Consider the following 16327-nt stretch of genomic DNA (forward strand, 5'->3'; position numbering starts at 1 on the left):
ATATATTGTAGCTGGCTCCATGGCGACAGGCTGCAACAGACTCGAAGAACATTTTCTGCTCCTCTTTTTCACTCCGCGAAGCATAAAACTCCTTCAGTGTTGACTGAAAAGGCTGCGAGTTTGGTGTAGGAGTGTGTGTAGGCAGTGAAAGTGTGTCTTTAAGTCTCTATTAATCATCATCGACGACAGAGAAGGAGGGAGGAGGAGGGTTGAAGAGAGTCGACATTATGAGCCCGTGATGGAGGACAGAGGGAAGGCTGGTGTCAGTAGGTTAGTGTTTCAGGGCAGTGTGTGTCAGTGAGAAAAATTGACAGGTCTAAATCAAGACAAAGCAATAATATTAAAATCTAATTGCAATTTTTCTGGTACGATTAGTAATTTATGTTTTTAAAATCAATATTCACTCGGCAGTGTGCATTGAGAGACCACCAGAATACAAACTGCTAAATACATGAATCACTTGTATTTCAGCACATGTGTGTAAAGGTCTAAACTATCGAAAATATGGGGTTTTACATGTTAGAACGGCCTCTTGGAGACAGGATATTTTTGTTGGTATTTGCGGTGTGACAGTATTGATTTGGGATATATCGGGTTATTTTGCTGCACTATACAATGCTGATATCGATAATTATGATGTCATGCATATTAATGAGGCTAATAATGGTCAGTAACACAGTCAGGACAGTTAGTTAGTACTAATAAAGCCCATGGATCAAACACTCACACAAATATGTAACTTTTACTGTGTTTATAATTAAAAATAAGAAAAACTTACTGGTGAATGTATTCCTTTTGGAAACGGTGTGGTTTATCTGGTATTTAAAGTGATAAGTCTGTAAGATTGCAAAATGAGCAAAGAGAGATAAAATGAGATATGAAATATAACAATGAAGCCCCCCACCCTCCTGATTGGACCAGAAAGCCACTCCTAGTTTAGCAAAATGAGGAGAGTGTAAACAAAATTTCACAAGTATATGATCAAATCCATAATCCCTCCTGGTTGGACACGACAGGCCGGTTCCCTGAGAAGCTCGTCTCATTGGTCGCGGTTATGGCACTGGGGATGCTGATTACTTGCTGAGATCTGCAAAGGGAGGGACTTTGTAAAAACATGATCATTTAATATTACTTACATTACATCAGGTTGCTGTCCCAGGTGGTAAATTATATGCAATCTTTTGAAATTAGTGAAACATTTAAACTTACAGACCCTTTAAATGTTGACTCATCACTTTAAATGCAAATGAATTGATAACACTAACACCAGACGATCAATGTGCCATTTTCAGCGAGTGAATCAGGGATAATTTATTAATTCATTTATTTAGCAGTTTGTAGTATGGAGTAGGGTGCATAAAGTCATATAAAAAGTCCTATAGGTTATTTTGTGCAATATACTGTATCAATCATCACAATAAGGCATATCGCAAGGTTGTCGTTACCGTGAGACGTGTATTGTATCGAATTGTGAGATACCCAGAGGTTTCCACCCCTTCATTGAGTTGCTGTGGAGTCTTTGCGATTTTAATGAATAACCAGTGCTAAAAAAGGACCAGAGCGGAGTTAAACCAGAGCTTAATGAGTACGTATGAGAAGAAGCATAAAGGACAACTTCAGGATATACTGCACTGTTTATTATTGTACAATGATCCTGCCTCCACCAGAATTAACCCACGCAATAGAGGCTACTAAAACTGATACCAACAAGATCTTTGAAAGCAGCTTAAAAAGGGACAGCCAAAAAGAATTTACAAGTGTCCTTTTGGCTGTGTCCTCTCTCCATCTTGACTTCTGCACGTGAAGATGTCGGTCTCGATGTCTGGGAGTGTTATTGAACCTTCTTAGTCCTGAATGTCAATCGGACTTGCTCCCGCTGAGCCGTTAGCATCAGGAAAACAGTAGGGGCAGGGATGATACTGCACCTCGCCCATCTGTTGTTCTATCGTCATATCGATCATAGGAACGGAAGCCTGAGCTAAATAAGACTAAACTGATGTCTAATTTCCAACATTTGAATATTTTGGGACAACTTTTTTGTTGTATTTCTCCCCTTTAGACCGTTATCTCTCAAATTAATGCCAGATTGTCATCCCAGAGAGGCTTATTCTTTTTGCTTGCTAATACTTTTGTGCGTGCTCTCCTCCTACAAACGGTTGTATTTGTTTGCCCTGATGATTATGGCAATCCAATCCACTAATTACACCAGTGCATTTGGTTCTGTATTACGTGGCCTTCTTCGCACACACAGTCATCAGTGTGTGTTAGCGAATAATGCCTCAGCTGTATGCATAAACAAACCAGTCCCTGCAGATAACTTCACATATTATCTCTCTCTCTCTTTCTCTCTCTGCAGCCCCGCCTTCACTCTGTGCTCGTCTCTCCCTCTTGTTTTGCAGCTGCCTCCCTTGTATTTACATTTCAATTTTATTCCAAATCTGACCCCAAAAGTTTCATCGTTTATTTGTTTGGCGCACTTCATCTCGATCACCTGGGGGATTATTTGATGTTTACCAAAAGGAGGGACGGCACAGTATATACACATGACTAAGGAAAGCATCATTAGCAGCAATGCCCTATAGTATAGGACTGGGTACTGTTAAAAGATACGGGTGTGGTGCCAAGTTTAGATGCCTGGTGGGTCTTGAAACTTTAAAGGAATAGGCCACCGTTTTTACATACTGAGATATGTTCGAACCTTAGCTTTGACGAGTTCTTTAGGACCTGTCTGGTCTTCACCCGTGCCTTCTATCACGTAAACACAGCGCAGACGGCGTTAGCATTTAGCCTCTCCCCCTCTCCTCTATAGCTCCAAAACAGGTCAAGATAGAAGCTACCAAGCTCTTCCACGTTTTCTCTATTTAAATATGGCTACGTGAAGTGTTCCACTACAAAGTATAGTTACACAAAATTAAACAATGTGGATTTTCTAAGCGGATAAAAGGGGGAACTATATTGTAAGGCGTAATAATACCAGGAGTAGTTCGAAATCTGCGCAGTAATCTTCACTTTACTGCGCAGTAATCTTAACTTTACTGTGCGGATGCCAAATTACTCCTGGTATTATTACGCCTTACAAAATAGTTCCCCCTTTTATCCGCTTAGAAAATCCACATTGTTTAATTTTGTGTAACTATACTTTGTAGTGGAACACTTCACGTAACCATATTTAAATAGGGAAAACGTGGAAGAGCTTGGTAGCTTCTTACTTGACCTGTTTTGGAGCTATAGTGGAGAGGGGGAGAGGCTAAATGCTAACGCCGTCTGCGCTGTGTTTACGTGACTGAAGGCACGGGTGAAGATCAGACAGGTCCTAAAGAACTCGTCAAAGCTAAGGTAAGAACATATCTCAGTATGTAAAAACGATGGCCTATTCCTTTAACATAGCAGCTCAAAGACATACTTTTTTACTCTTGGCATTATTATTCTCTTTTATACTTTTGAATGAATGCAACAGGTGCTGAATGAAGTATAATTACTGCATTGTTTAAGTACTGGTAACAAAAAAATGAAAACAAAAAATGGGAAGGTGCCCAAGCCTCTATGTACAAGTGACCAACATTAATTGCTTAAGCGACTTTGTGATGGAGGAAGTGTGGCATGTAAAAGCTCTGTAAAAACGCCATAAAAGAGTGACAAAAATTAGACAACGTAGTGACAAAAACGCAACAAACAAACAAAACAAAAAAGCAATGAGAAAGTGACAAAAAAGCGACCGATATGCAACAAAAGAGCAACAAAAGAGTAAAGAAAAGCGTTGAAAAGAAATTCCTGAGACAACACGGTAACAACGCAAGGAAAAAGATCCAGTAAGATGAGTTTTGTAGGTCTTAGCTTTCAAATGAGACGTTGCACTGGTCTATAGACCCTTTCGCTGCTTACATCATCAGTGTCATCAGATGGAGGCAGGAAGTGATCAAGAGAGATAAAAATAAATTAAAATTAAATAAATTAACAATTATAAGTAAAGCTACAACCAAAAAAGGTGGTCCTGTTGTGGCTTTAGGTGCAAGAGGAATGACATTTGAGACAATAAAATAAGGTTTATCTGATATTTCCAACAACAGTTAGACATTTGTTTATCGTTACTATGACAACAGCTACAATGGAAATAGATAAGAATCTAGCTTCCCGCCTCCAGCTAAGCCCGGAATGTTTACAAACAATTAAAGGGCTGTGAGCTCCCGTCAAGAAGCTTTTAGATTTGAGTTAAGCTGAACTGGAGAAAATGCATTTCGTTAAGGCGGGGGTTAAGAGGTTAATTACTTTTTTGTGCTTCTATTATTCTAAAATTATTTCCTGAGTCTGCCGTGCTATACCGTCGCCACTGTGACTATTTCACTGCACTGGCTAACGCTGAGATTTGCCCATTATCACAGCTGAGTCCAAATCAGACGAAATAGCATTAACGAAACTCCCCTCACTGTTTGTGCACAGTGGAATAATCAAACGACATGAGATCAGTCAACAACAGAGACACTGACGACTGTTGTCTCTTTGAATCAGCTGAAACAGGAGCCAGTCGTGCGCACTAATCGTCATTACGATTCTGCTGTGTCATTTGCACGTTGTTTCAGCATAGGTTTGATGCAACAGTCTGTAGCAGAAGTATTGATTTCCTTCACTTAAATAATTATTTTTAAAGAGAAAGAAACAACAGCAAAGGATAAGGGATAAGATCGGATTTCCTTGATCACTTTAGAACACGTAGGGAGTGCAAATATAGTCAGGAAGTGCAAACAATAAATGTATCTTATGTACCGTGAATAGAAAACTTTTAAATTATAAATGATTATAATTATAATTGATTAATTTAGAACAATATAAAAATATAAGCATATAAAAAACATGCAGGAGATTGTCAGACTATAGGCCTATTATAACACTGCCACTCCATAAGAGGTTGTTCTATGAATCACAATCAAATTGTAATTTGAAGGGACTAATGACAAATATAAGATCCGTTACAAACAAAAGATCCTGTCATTTCGAGGTCATTATGGGGTATGAATTACTATAAAATCTGCTAACCATGTAGATTGGACCTCCACCAAAATGCTACAATTTTTTTTTTGGAAGCACAGGATGAAAGGGACAGATGTTCAGCAAACAGAACACGGAATCTGTATTTTTCTTGTATTAGTTTTTAATACCTATTTAAAGAAGAAATAAGTAACTTGTTTACCTTAGTAAATCCTTTCCGTAGTCCCTCTGGGGGAAATACAAGTGTTATGGGATGATTGGGGGGGTCTTTCATCTCCCCCTGGTGTCTCTGGCCAGAAAACCATGCTTGCAACTTTCCCTGCTCTGACCCGGAGGCGCGATACACACTAATAGAATCATGAAGAAGAAGCTAACAGGCTAACGGGCAAAGCTAACTGCGGGCTAACGCAACTTTAACAGTATTTACAGCCAAGTTTGAGTGACAAAATCTATCTCCATTTTGTAATTGGATGTACAATATCCCTCTCTCCCTTTGTCTTTTCTGTCAGCGTAGTATTTACTCTCACGGACATTTACTGAGTAAAATAATAATAAAACGCAACATGCTACGACACCTGCAGTGGCGCTTATGGCCTCTAGGGGCACGAGTTACTTAGTTCTGCTTTAAGACTTCTCTCAAATGTTAATTTTCCCGGACATGATTAAAACAAGGCCTGGGACAAGGCCTCGTGGAAGACCCAGGACACGGTGGTGGGACTATGTCTCCGAGCTGGCCTGGTGTCGCCTCGGGGTCCCCCCAGAACAGCTGGAGGAGGTGTGCGTGGATCGGGAAGTTTGGGCATCTTTGCTGAGACTGCTGCCCCCGCGACCCGGCCCCGGATAAAGCAGAAGAAAATGGATGGATGGATGGATGGATGGATGGATGATTAAAACATACACAGGAAACTGGAAACTGAATCATGACTTCAAAATAGGTCAAATCTAGAATATCAGATTGGATTTTATTGCTGTAGTCCATGAAGGAACATTCAAAATAAATTGCAAGAATAAGGATAGGATAAAAAATAAACACTATATAGTCAAATAAGCCCACTCTAAATATACATAAATACGTTTTTGTTTGTTATGGTTTTATATATACATAATATACACAATAGAGAGCAGACGTGAATGTAACAGTGCAAATGGCAGGTTATTTAGTGTACACAAATCTATTTAGTGTACACAAATTTAACCACAAATGGATTTTCCAAAAAGAACAGAATTTGAAAGTTTGTTGCAACAGAACTATGGGACTGTCTATGCCATACACATCTATCTGCCGTCCCATTTGATGAGGTAAAACGATGGTTCCGGCCTCTCCGTGCTCTCTTATGTCAGCTTTTACATAAATAAGAGCCTGTTCCTTCACTCCTGTGCGCCTCTCTCTCCTCTCTCATGCACACCCACTCAGCGCCTGTCACACGAGGCCGAAGGGAGGTGGAGGAAAGTGGGTGCAGCATGACACGTGAAACAGAGAGAAATCGCTACATCCACAGCGCCACATTTTTATTGTTTTATTCTCTCTCTGTCTCGAGATAAAGACACCCCAATCTTCCCCCTTCCCGCCTTGAATCACTAGAGCTATTGTGAGTTTCTATGGGCTTTGTTCTGGAAAGCGAAGCGATTTGTAGGGAAAGATCTCTCTGCTCTCCCCCGGCTCTCTTGATTAATCCCTGCTAATTTCTGTTTAAATTAAGATGCCGTTAATTGGATCCTGAGAGGAGAGAAGCATCTTGTGCGCAAAGCCAACCCAGCGTCAGTGATGATTTATGATCTGTAAAACATGAAATGCCTACAGCGAGTATTATTCTCCATTATATGAGCTAACGTTATTGTAAGAAAATGAAGAAGATGGCTTTTCCCTTGATCGACATCTAAATATTTCACCAGTTTGCAGTGGTTGTAGGTAATTACTATACATAAATGAGTAAAGCAGCTATCACAACCCACAATTAGTTACAAAGATTGGGGAGGGGCTCTGTGTCGTAATCTTAATTTTTCACATTATGATGTATTCACGCTAAAAGTCACTGCATTAATCTAGAAAGCAAAAAAAATGATCTGGTGCGCCGTAAAACAAGAGTGTACTTTTAAACCTCGCACAAAGTAGCATGCCTCACGTATTATATGGGTACGTCAAGGTGCTGTTCTCGCCTGCGCACACTTAGCGGTTGCCACGGTAACTTGCAGAGTTTTCAGTTGACCTGAGTCTGCTGCTAGTGCTGAGGTGCACTTTGCATGCGTTACCTGCCTCTCCTCACATCATCATCTGACTCAGAGTAAGAACTCATGTTTCTATCATTTAGAGCAGTTATAGACACCAACATGACTTTACATTCCCTCCGCTCATAAGGAGAACTTGCTCGTATAGTTTTCGAAGGAAGCTCTTTGAACTAATCAATCAATCGACTTTGGTTGGTTGAGTAGGATTCATGGTGGAATTATATCTACACTTTGAGTTTATTATGTAAACTTTGATTGTTTAGGCTTTAGTAAGAGCAACTGTCGTTCAGTGGCAGAGGTTTGGCATGTTGGTACCAGCTTTTCCCACTTCATGCTGTTGTTGTGTCCTTGGCCAGGAAGACACTTTGTGTGTTGTGTTTGTGAGCTCAGATCTGGGGCAATGGATGCCTACAGTCGGTGCTCATGTGTCTCATGTATTTTCATTAACATGCACTGTCCTGATTAAATAATCATAATAATATTTTGATGTTTATGATTTATGCTACTGTGGCATGACGAGTGGTATAGGTATGTTTAAATGAAATTGCCAGACAACGCCATCCAGTAGAACTGGAAAAAATGTGCGTTAAGGCACACAGGTTCGACCCATAAGGACAGAGGCAGCATGTTCCTTTTTCACAGTTTAGTTTATTTTTCTATGTTGTACTTTATCATTCTTGTTCGCTTCATACTTTTCGTTCACACTAGACATGTCACAATGTTACATTCAGTTGAACAGTTTCACTTTAAGTCTGTCGGTTCACAGTATTTTCGTTTGGTCACAGTAGCTTTCAGTAGTACAAACAAACCACAACAGGACGACAAGAACAAGGCAAAGCAAGACAGCAGCATTGGGTCCACCTAAACGTAAATACAAAGAAAGTTAGCTGCGGAACAGTTCTCCTACAAAAGGCTAACCACGAGGCAAGGCAAGCCTACCGTCGCACGCCCACATCGAACTCCACCCGGCCGGTGCGGTGCTTCGATAGCCTCCCGGTTACGCGAGGGCCCCAGCAGACCCCGGACCAAACACGTCGGGAGAGCCATGCGGACGCCATGGAGTGGTGCGCCTTAAACCAACAGCCACCCGCGACGCTAAAATACAACCTGCGTTAGCGGCCAAACCAATACTGAAAAGAGGACGAACGAACCATAGCTACCTGCACCCGTAGAACATTGCGCACAGCCTCTGGGCCAGCCCAACCAGGCCGGAGGACGCCAGGGAGGAAGACGGAGGAAGTGCGTGTGAACCAGGGTGGGCTTTTATACTTTTTACGCGCTGGCGCCATCTGCTGTTCATTAGTTATTTTAAAATACATTAAGTTTTATTGGATTAAAATGCATAAAACTGATTATGCCACATCTACCCCCCCAAACTGCATCGGCGTCCCGACGATGAACATTCTTACTGTAGCACTACACAAACATTCAGGCAACGGAAAGGGCTATGAGGCTTACGCTTCCCGAATTTAAAACCAAGGACACCATGGGACCAGTGTCCGAACATAACGCGGGCCACGGCAACAGGTCACCGGACGTCGCAACAATAAAACACCACCCACTCTACCCCACCTGACCCACCGGTCGACGTTGTGAGGGGCCTTGACGGCCACGAGCTGAGGGAAAGGGAACTTTTTAAAAACTTGGCCTCCACACGGGCTGTACACGGCTTCCCACGTATCAGTAACGGCTGCCCTTGGGGCTATCGGTAGTAGAGGCACACTCATCTCACGCCTACCCACCGCTACAAGGGGTATGAGCCCCAGAGATGCCAGGTACAACGTAACACGAGGCCAAGATGCTGTGTCTGTCCCCACTAGCGTCCCATGTTGCTATAGCTGCTGTCTTGCTTCTGCACAAATAAAAGTACACGTTACTGCCACAGAATTACTTTCTCAAATTAACAGGGTTCTCACAAAATGAACCGCATTGCCAAACAAAACAAAATACACAGCACTATAGTAGCTTTTATCGAAATTTTCAGTGCAACTACACAGAACAATGCTTCAGTACCAGTAGTCCTATATTGCCATTCAAAATAGATGCACAGCAAATAAACACAAGAAAATATTGCAAAAACAAACATGCAAAAGTACACAATATAATGAGCAAATAGGGCTGGTGAAAACATGTTTTTAGCAGCAAACACAAACAAATCTCTACAAAGCGGTCCTGTAGCTGTTGATTTTGTTACCAATAGATCTTACTGAAAGGAACATTGTAGCCTCTGAAACCGAATGGTCCTGCCAACGATCGCCAAATGTGGCATGACGAGTGGTATAGGTATGTTTAAATGAAATTGCCAGACAACGCCATCCAGTAGAACTGGAAAAAATGTGCGTTAAGGCACACAGGTTCGACCCATAAGGACAGAGGCAGCATGTTCCTTTTTCACAGTTTAGTTTATTTTTCTATGTTGTACTTTATCATTCTTGTTCGCTTCATACTTTTCGTTCACACTAGACATGTCACAATGTTACATTCAGTTGAACAGTTTCACTTTAAGTCTGTCGGTTCACAGTATTTTCGTTTGGTCACAGTAGCTTTCAGTAGTACAAACAAACCACAACAGGACGACAAGAACAAGGCAAAGCAAGACAGCAGCATTGGGTCCACCTAAACGTAAATACAAAGAAAGTTAGCTGCGGAACAGTTCTCCTACAAAAGGCTAACCACGAGGCAAGGCAAGCCTACCGTCGCACGCCCACATCGAACTCCACCCGGCCGGTGCGGTGCTTCGATAGCCTCCCGGTTACGCGAGGGCCCCAGCAGACCCCGGACCAAACACGTCGGGAGAGCCATGCGGACGCCATGGAGTGGTGCGCCTTAAACCAACAGCCACCCGCGACGCTAAAATACAACCTGCGTTAGCGGCCAAACCAATACTGAAAAGAGGACGAACGAACCATAGCTACCTGCACCCGTAGAACATTGCGCACAGCCTCTGGGCCAGCCCAACCAGGCCGGAGGACGCCAGGGAGGAAGACGGAGGAAGTGCGTGTGAACCAGGGTGGGCTTTTATACTTTTTACGCGCTGGCGCCATCTGCTGTTCATTAGTTATTTTAAAATACATTAAGTTTTATTGGATTAAAATGCATAAAACTGATTATGCCACACTACATAGCAGTAGAAGACTGTTTCTTTTGTCAACAAAGCGAATAATTGTCCTTTAATTAAAATATCTTGATCATTTTCAATATGGTGATATCATTTTAAAAGTCGAGCTAAAAATATTCTGCAATCAATTAAAATGTAACTATTAAGTGTTATTTTATAGTGCTAAAAGGAAAAAAAATGTCATGGTTTTTCTGTATAACTTCAGATGCTTCGCGGAAATCCAATCAGATTGTCATCATATTCTTATCTCTATTGCAATCAAATCCAACTTGAAGTCATGAAATCCAGGACTGAGATAGGGTCTGGCTCATTATATCCTGTCTTTGGTCTCTATAGAGACAAATTACAGTCTTCACAGAATCTTTAGAGTCAATGGAGCTAATTCCAATCTTAGCACGGTCCAGAGGTCAAAAAGTAAAGGCATGTGCCGCGATAATGGGCCGTGTTTTTTGGCCCGAGAGGGAGTATTTTTATGGCAAACAATCAGTCACTGGTCAAGCTTTGCGCTGATTACTTCCTGAAATAGATGAAGCTGTATTGACTGGTGGTAAAAATAGCTCACAATCTGTGTAACCTGCATAGACATGATTGCCTGCTTTGCATGCAGTAACCATGGGTTGTAAAGTCACCAGTTTCATATGAATGAATTTGACACAATCCTTTCTAAGCATTTCTCCTTTAGGCTAGAATCAAGTCCTATTCCTTTCTTCAAAGGAGTTGTCAAGCTTCCAGAAGAACTTCAGACTTGACTTCAGATCTTTTTTATTCCTCTATCTGCTTCATTACCAAAATTAGGCTTACTGAAATGACCAATTTGAATTAACTGGAGTGCTCCCTAGTACCCGGCCTGAAAAATGTTTTGTTCAATACTTTATTACACTCATTGCCATGAATAAGCAAAAATGTGCCAAGCTGCTTGCAAAATTAAGTGGTATTTTCTCAATTCAAATTTTGCGCTTAGATTTTAGCAGGTCCTCTTGCCGTTATTATGAAAAATGAAAACCACCTTTGATCCACCCCAGTGAAAAAGACTGGATATGCCCCTGCTCCCATGTCGAGCCTGTCTCCTTCTGAACTGATGAAACTCATAAAGACTTAGCATTATCCCCTGCTGTCGTCCTAATGCATATCCATGTTTTATGATCGGAGAGCATAAGTTCACAGCTACAGTCAGAGGCGACTGTTGCTGGGAAGAACACAGCTCAGTGTGTTCTGAGTAATGCAGCCTCAACACTTACAACGTCACATCAAAAGGTCCCACAATCACCAAAGAGCTTCAAGTTCTCACAAGCTCACGATTAACTGTTATGCCATTTTCCCATCAGACAGAGGGCGAGGAAGGGCATTGGTGTAAAAATCCATGTCAAATGTTTGAACAGTTTTCATCGATATTGTTCATTGTGTTTTATTAGCGCTTTTGTACTGACTATTTGCCTTGTAGTGTCAGTTTTTATGTCCCTTTGTTCCTCTGTTTAGTTTGGTGTGAATAAACACCACATTTGCAAAAGAACAACAACATTGGCCGGTATTCACACAATCCCAAGGTGCGGCTCTTACTCATCAAAACCTGCTGTTTTATCCACAACCACTTAAAGCATTTCATAGACAACAGAGCAATATTTTTACTACAGAGCAAGCTCAGTAGTGGCATCGCATTCCTTGTGGACAATATCTGTGGTTGTGTCTTGAAATAAGAAAGATTAAATGACATTTCCTGGTAATAAATCAGCCCCCAACTAACACCAACAATCATATTATTTATACATATTTACAAGAACACCGTCAAAAAGACCATTTTTGTGTCGGTAGCTAATCATTTTTCCTCCATATATTGGAATCGCCTGGCTATACATTTCAAGATAAAAAGTGCATCTTACATAAGGTGTTTAGTATGTGCTGTAGTTTGCCATGTTTTGGTTGTTTGAAATTCCCAGTGAGTCTATGATAGTGCTACCAAATGCCGGTTGTGTCTCGGTCTATACCTTATAATGAAGGGGCGCCTGAGGCCTGCCCAGAGGCTCAGGGTTACATCCAACTATCTCTGCTCACAAAGCGATCATCTGCTCCCATCTCACACAGATAAACAGGACTCGCATCAGGATCTGGTCCAGACTGGAGAGCTGTGGTTTATATATCACTTGCTGGAAACTGCCAAAGTTGTCATCAGTGAAAATGTGAGGAAAAAAATAATGAAATCTATGGGCTGTTAACACATGGGATTATTATGTATTATTTCTTTATTTAATCTATGAACTAAATTTCCTATTAGATTTATTTTATGTCTTTTATGTCTAAAATATAGAACAGTGTTTATTTTACGTTACTAGCCACACATTTTCTGGGATTACTACACAATAATGAAAGAATAATATCACCTTTAATACAGTATACAACAGGAGAGATCACTTGATTTCAAAGCCACAAGATTGCATACAGTAACTTCTAATTGCCTTATACATCCATCAGTACAACTCCACTCCTGAGATAAATGCTATAAATACTCCACTTGACTTGCATTTCATTGGAAACATTTGGCTCAATACCCACCTTTATTAATTATTCATGAGCACAGCTGTTCTGGCCTCATCCAAAAAGAGGAGAAGACATAAGAGGAAGTCTTCACTTTGCCATCTATGGGACATCAGTTCAGAAAACCACTTATATGATTTGTTTCTAAATTAGTGAGTGAATAGCTTAGATTGAAACAATTTGCTGCAAAAAGACCTGTATGTCTGTATATGTCAAAGTAGAGCAGTATTTCTTCTGTTCTCCAGGGAGACCTGTGGCCCTTTCTTCTGTTGGTGTGGAGGAGCATGTTGTGACCACCATGTCGTTAGAGATGGAGAAGACCATCACCAAAATCATGTATGACTTCCAGAGGAACTCTACATCTGACGACGACTCCGGCTGTGCTCTGGAAGAATACGTCTGGGTGCCTCCGGGACTCAGTCCTGAGCAGGTAACAATCAATCAATATTGTTTTGTAAAGCTCTGGATCACAGCAGCTTTTCCAAATGTTGCTAATTCGAAGCAGAAGAATGGTTAGAAATGCTTTATGTCAAAGAGATTGGCATTGCGTTCTTGGAACGATCCTCAGCTACATTGTCTCTTTTAGTCACAGAATATAAATAGTTGTCACAGGAAGGCCATACAAGCAAAGATGGTGTAGCTTCAATTTAGTCCCACATATTCTCCTATGAGCTCATGTCCTGGCTTTGACCATGTCCTACTAAATCATACCCTGAAACTCCTACATTTAAACACAAAAATCACCTCTGACAATATATCGATTACATTTTGCTCATAAAAGTCAGCATTGTTACTAATTGGTATAAAGTTGCCTAAATACTTTAATTGGTTATGGATTTTGTCCACAGAGACTGTGTGGATATTTCAGGCATGTCCTGACAATAACAGTTTTATGAGGGCTCCGAAATCACCTCTGTAATTGTTTTAACTTATATTCAATGAACTTTTTTGATAATACTCTCAATGAGAATTTGGCTAATCAGTCAACCACAATATCACGGTCACTTTCTCACAGCAACAGCATCAACTTATCACCTACTTAGAGATTTATTATAGATCTGGCTGTTACCTCTTGTCTAGAGTCTGGACAGTTGCAACATTGCACACACGGAGCCCAGTGTGGCCAGTTTGACTCAATTACAGATGTTTATTCTGTGATGGTACTTTTGCAGAAAAGACTTGCAAACATCTAGGGCTGTGCTCAATATAGTATCTGCAACCATAGTCTTTATTCAGAACGTATCACACTCTAACTACTAAAGGCTTTTTGCATGCTGAATGATTCCGATACACTGGAATCACGATACGTATCATATTGTGATTCCAGCAACATCTGCAAAACAAAGAACTTTCAGTTAAAATGCAAATGTTCATTATTAAGCTAGATTCTAATTAGACACATCCCAAACAGCTGAGCAGTGTGAACCAATTGCTTTTGATAACGTTTATTTTTATCCCAGATAGCCAGACTGTGTCAAATGGAACCATAGCAGTCAGACAAATGAAATTATTTGGACAATGAATTATGGGTGGGTATTTTATTTTTTACCCTAATGGCAGATCTTTGCAAACTAAAGAGCGATTTGGCTCCGTGCTTTAAAAAAAGAAAAGAAAAAGCTCCTTCATGGTGTTTTTCTTGTGGCTTTTGTGGGAGTGCAAGAGGAAAGGGCAGGGGTGACATACAAATTACTGCTGTCAGCCCTTTTGTGGTAGAATAATTGTAAGGACATTTTTCAGTGTTGTCAATGTTAACACTAGTGAGCCTTCAGGAGCTCAATACTGTTTCACAAATAGAGAAACTAAACACATACACATTTTGAATAAAACATGCACATCAGCATTCATTTTTACCTGAGCTTTGGAAACTCCAGCTGCTTTTTCTCTAGTGCCTGCATACACTGTTGTTTGAGTGTGAATGACTTGAGGAAACAAAAAGCATTTTTAGTGAGAGCATTTTAGTTCGATTTGACTTGTTTTGAATGCCTTCTTTGAGGCTTTCCTCACACTCAAACATCATCAGTGCAGCTCGTTTTACACACATTTTGAATTTGTCTTGTGTTGTTGTTTTTTTTTTGTTATTGAAAGAGCAGGTTGCTGTGTAAACCCTGGAGTCTTTATTTAGCATGTGCAGCTCTACAGCAGCAGGCTCCCGGGCTCTGAGCAGATGACAGGCCAAGCTGATAACAGTGATTTTCTCCAGTCAGCCATCTTGACAGGAGGCTGCAGTCGCTCTTATTCAACAGAAGGGGGAGAAGCGCCACTGCTTGTTGTCTTTAACAGACTTCAAAGTAACACTTAGAGTTTGTCTCATTAAAATGTAGTATACGGTCTACTTTGGGAGTAGTTTGGGACCGCCTGGCTTTGAGGATGAATGTCAGAACTAATAAAATGTATCTATTTTCTATATCGCCTGTTGATTCTGTTGATGTGTGGATCAATGTTCAATGGTGTCATCAACAACCACAGAAAAAAAAAATATTCAGCGACTGGGGTCAAGGGTTATATGACAATTCTGCTGTATTGTAGAAATGGCTGGTTTGATGACTTGGGTCAGATGTTAAATTGCCTGCACAGATTTAGAGCTGTGCAAGTAATCAAAATGGAATTGAAACAGCAATCTCAGCTATGGTAGATTACTATTATCATCATCATGGGGATTTTTAAATCCTCAGGTCCACAGCCAATTCTGAGGCAGTAACAACTAGTTTGGATCTTAAACGAGTAAAGTTTCATTTTGTGTGTGTGTGTGTTTTCTATGATTCTGGAGTGGAAAGTATTCTTATTTTGTTTAAGCTGAAGTTTATTTAGGTCTATCTTGTCTATAAATCATAACATTATTAATATTAAGCGATCTTTATATGCTGTTAAAAAGAAAAGACAGAGAAAAAAAACATATATATATATATATATATATATATATATATATATATATCATCAAGCCCTATTATTATGTGCAATGTAAAACTCCACAAAGGCTAAGGTTTAATGCCAGCAACTTATTTTGGTCATTTGCTCCACTCTTAGATCTATCGTAGACTCAGAGACTCCATGTTATGAAGAGTAGAGCAAAAACACGTGGAAAATTCTCACAATCAAACTTTCACTCGTGTCAGTGCTGCAAAATGAGGTGAAATCAGGCACTAATGACAAGCCTGCACTTGCTCCTGATAAGTGCTTCATCTTTAATGGCAATCAAGCCTCTTCTATTTACCGCATTCACAGGGAAATATTAGAGTTGATTCAGCCATGGGCATTACGCTCCACTGCAGTCTGAATAGGAATTACCATATTGCTGAGGAAAGTGCAATTTTCTTTAACCGGAGTCTGAGAAGAATGTGATAAAAAATGCAAAAGTCACTTCTTGTTCGAGGTTGAGTTGGTTGCATCATTGTGCCACCTGACGCACTCACACTGCTGTCCAGGACAGCCACAAATCCACAGCCACAAATAAACTGTGTTATTTGTTTTGTA

General features: G+C 40.5%; 1 protein-coding gene across 2 annotated transcripts in view; it reads left to right on the forward strand.

Moving 5' to 3' along the window:
• LOC306963959 (prickle-like protein 2) overlaps positions 1-16327 on the forward strand; it is a 45913-nt gene that overhangs the window by 22968 nt on the left and 6618 nt on the right. The window contains exon 2 of one of the 2 annotated variants that reach the window (XM_079557762.1): positions 13102-13286. In XM_079557762.1, coding sequence (XP_079413888.1) covers positions 13155-13286 — 132 coding nt within the window. In that variant the 5' untranslated portion in view covers positions 13102-13154. Of the gene's footprint in view, positions 1-13101; positions 13287-16327 lie in introns of those variants that run through there. The other variant, XM_079557763.1, reaches the window with a different exon arrangement.

Source organism: Gobius niger (genome assembly GCF_951799975.1).
Source record: "Gobius niger genome assembly, chromosome: 6".
Classification (NCBI taxonomy): domain Eukaryota; kingdom Metazoa; phylum Chordata; class Actinopteri; order Gobiiformes; family Gobiidae; genus Gobius; species Gobius niger.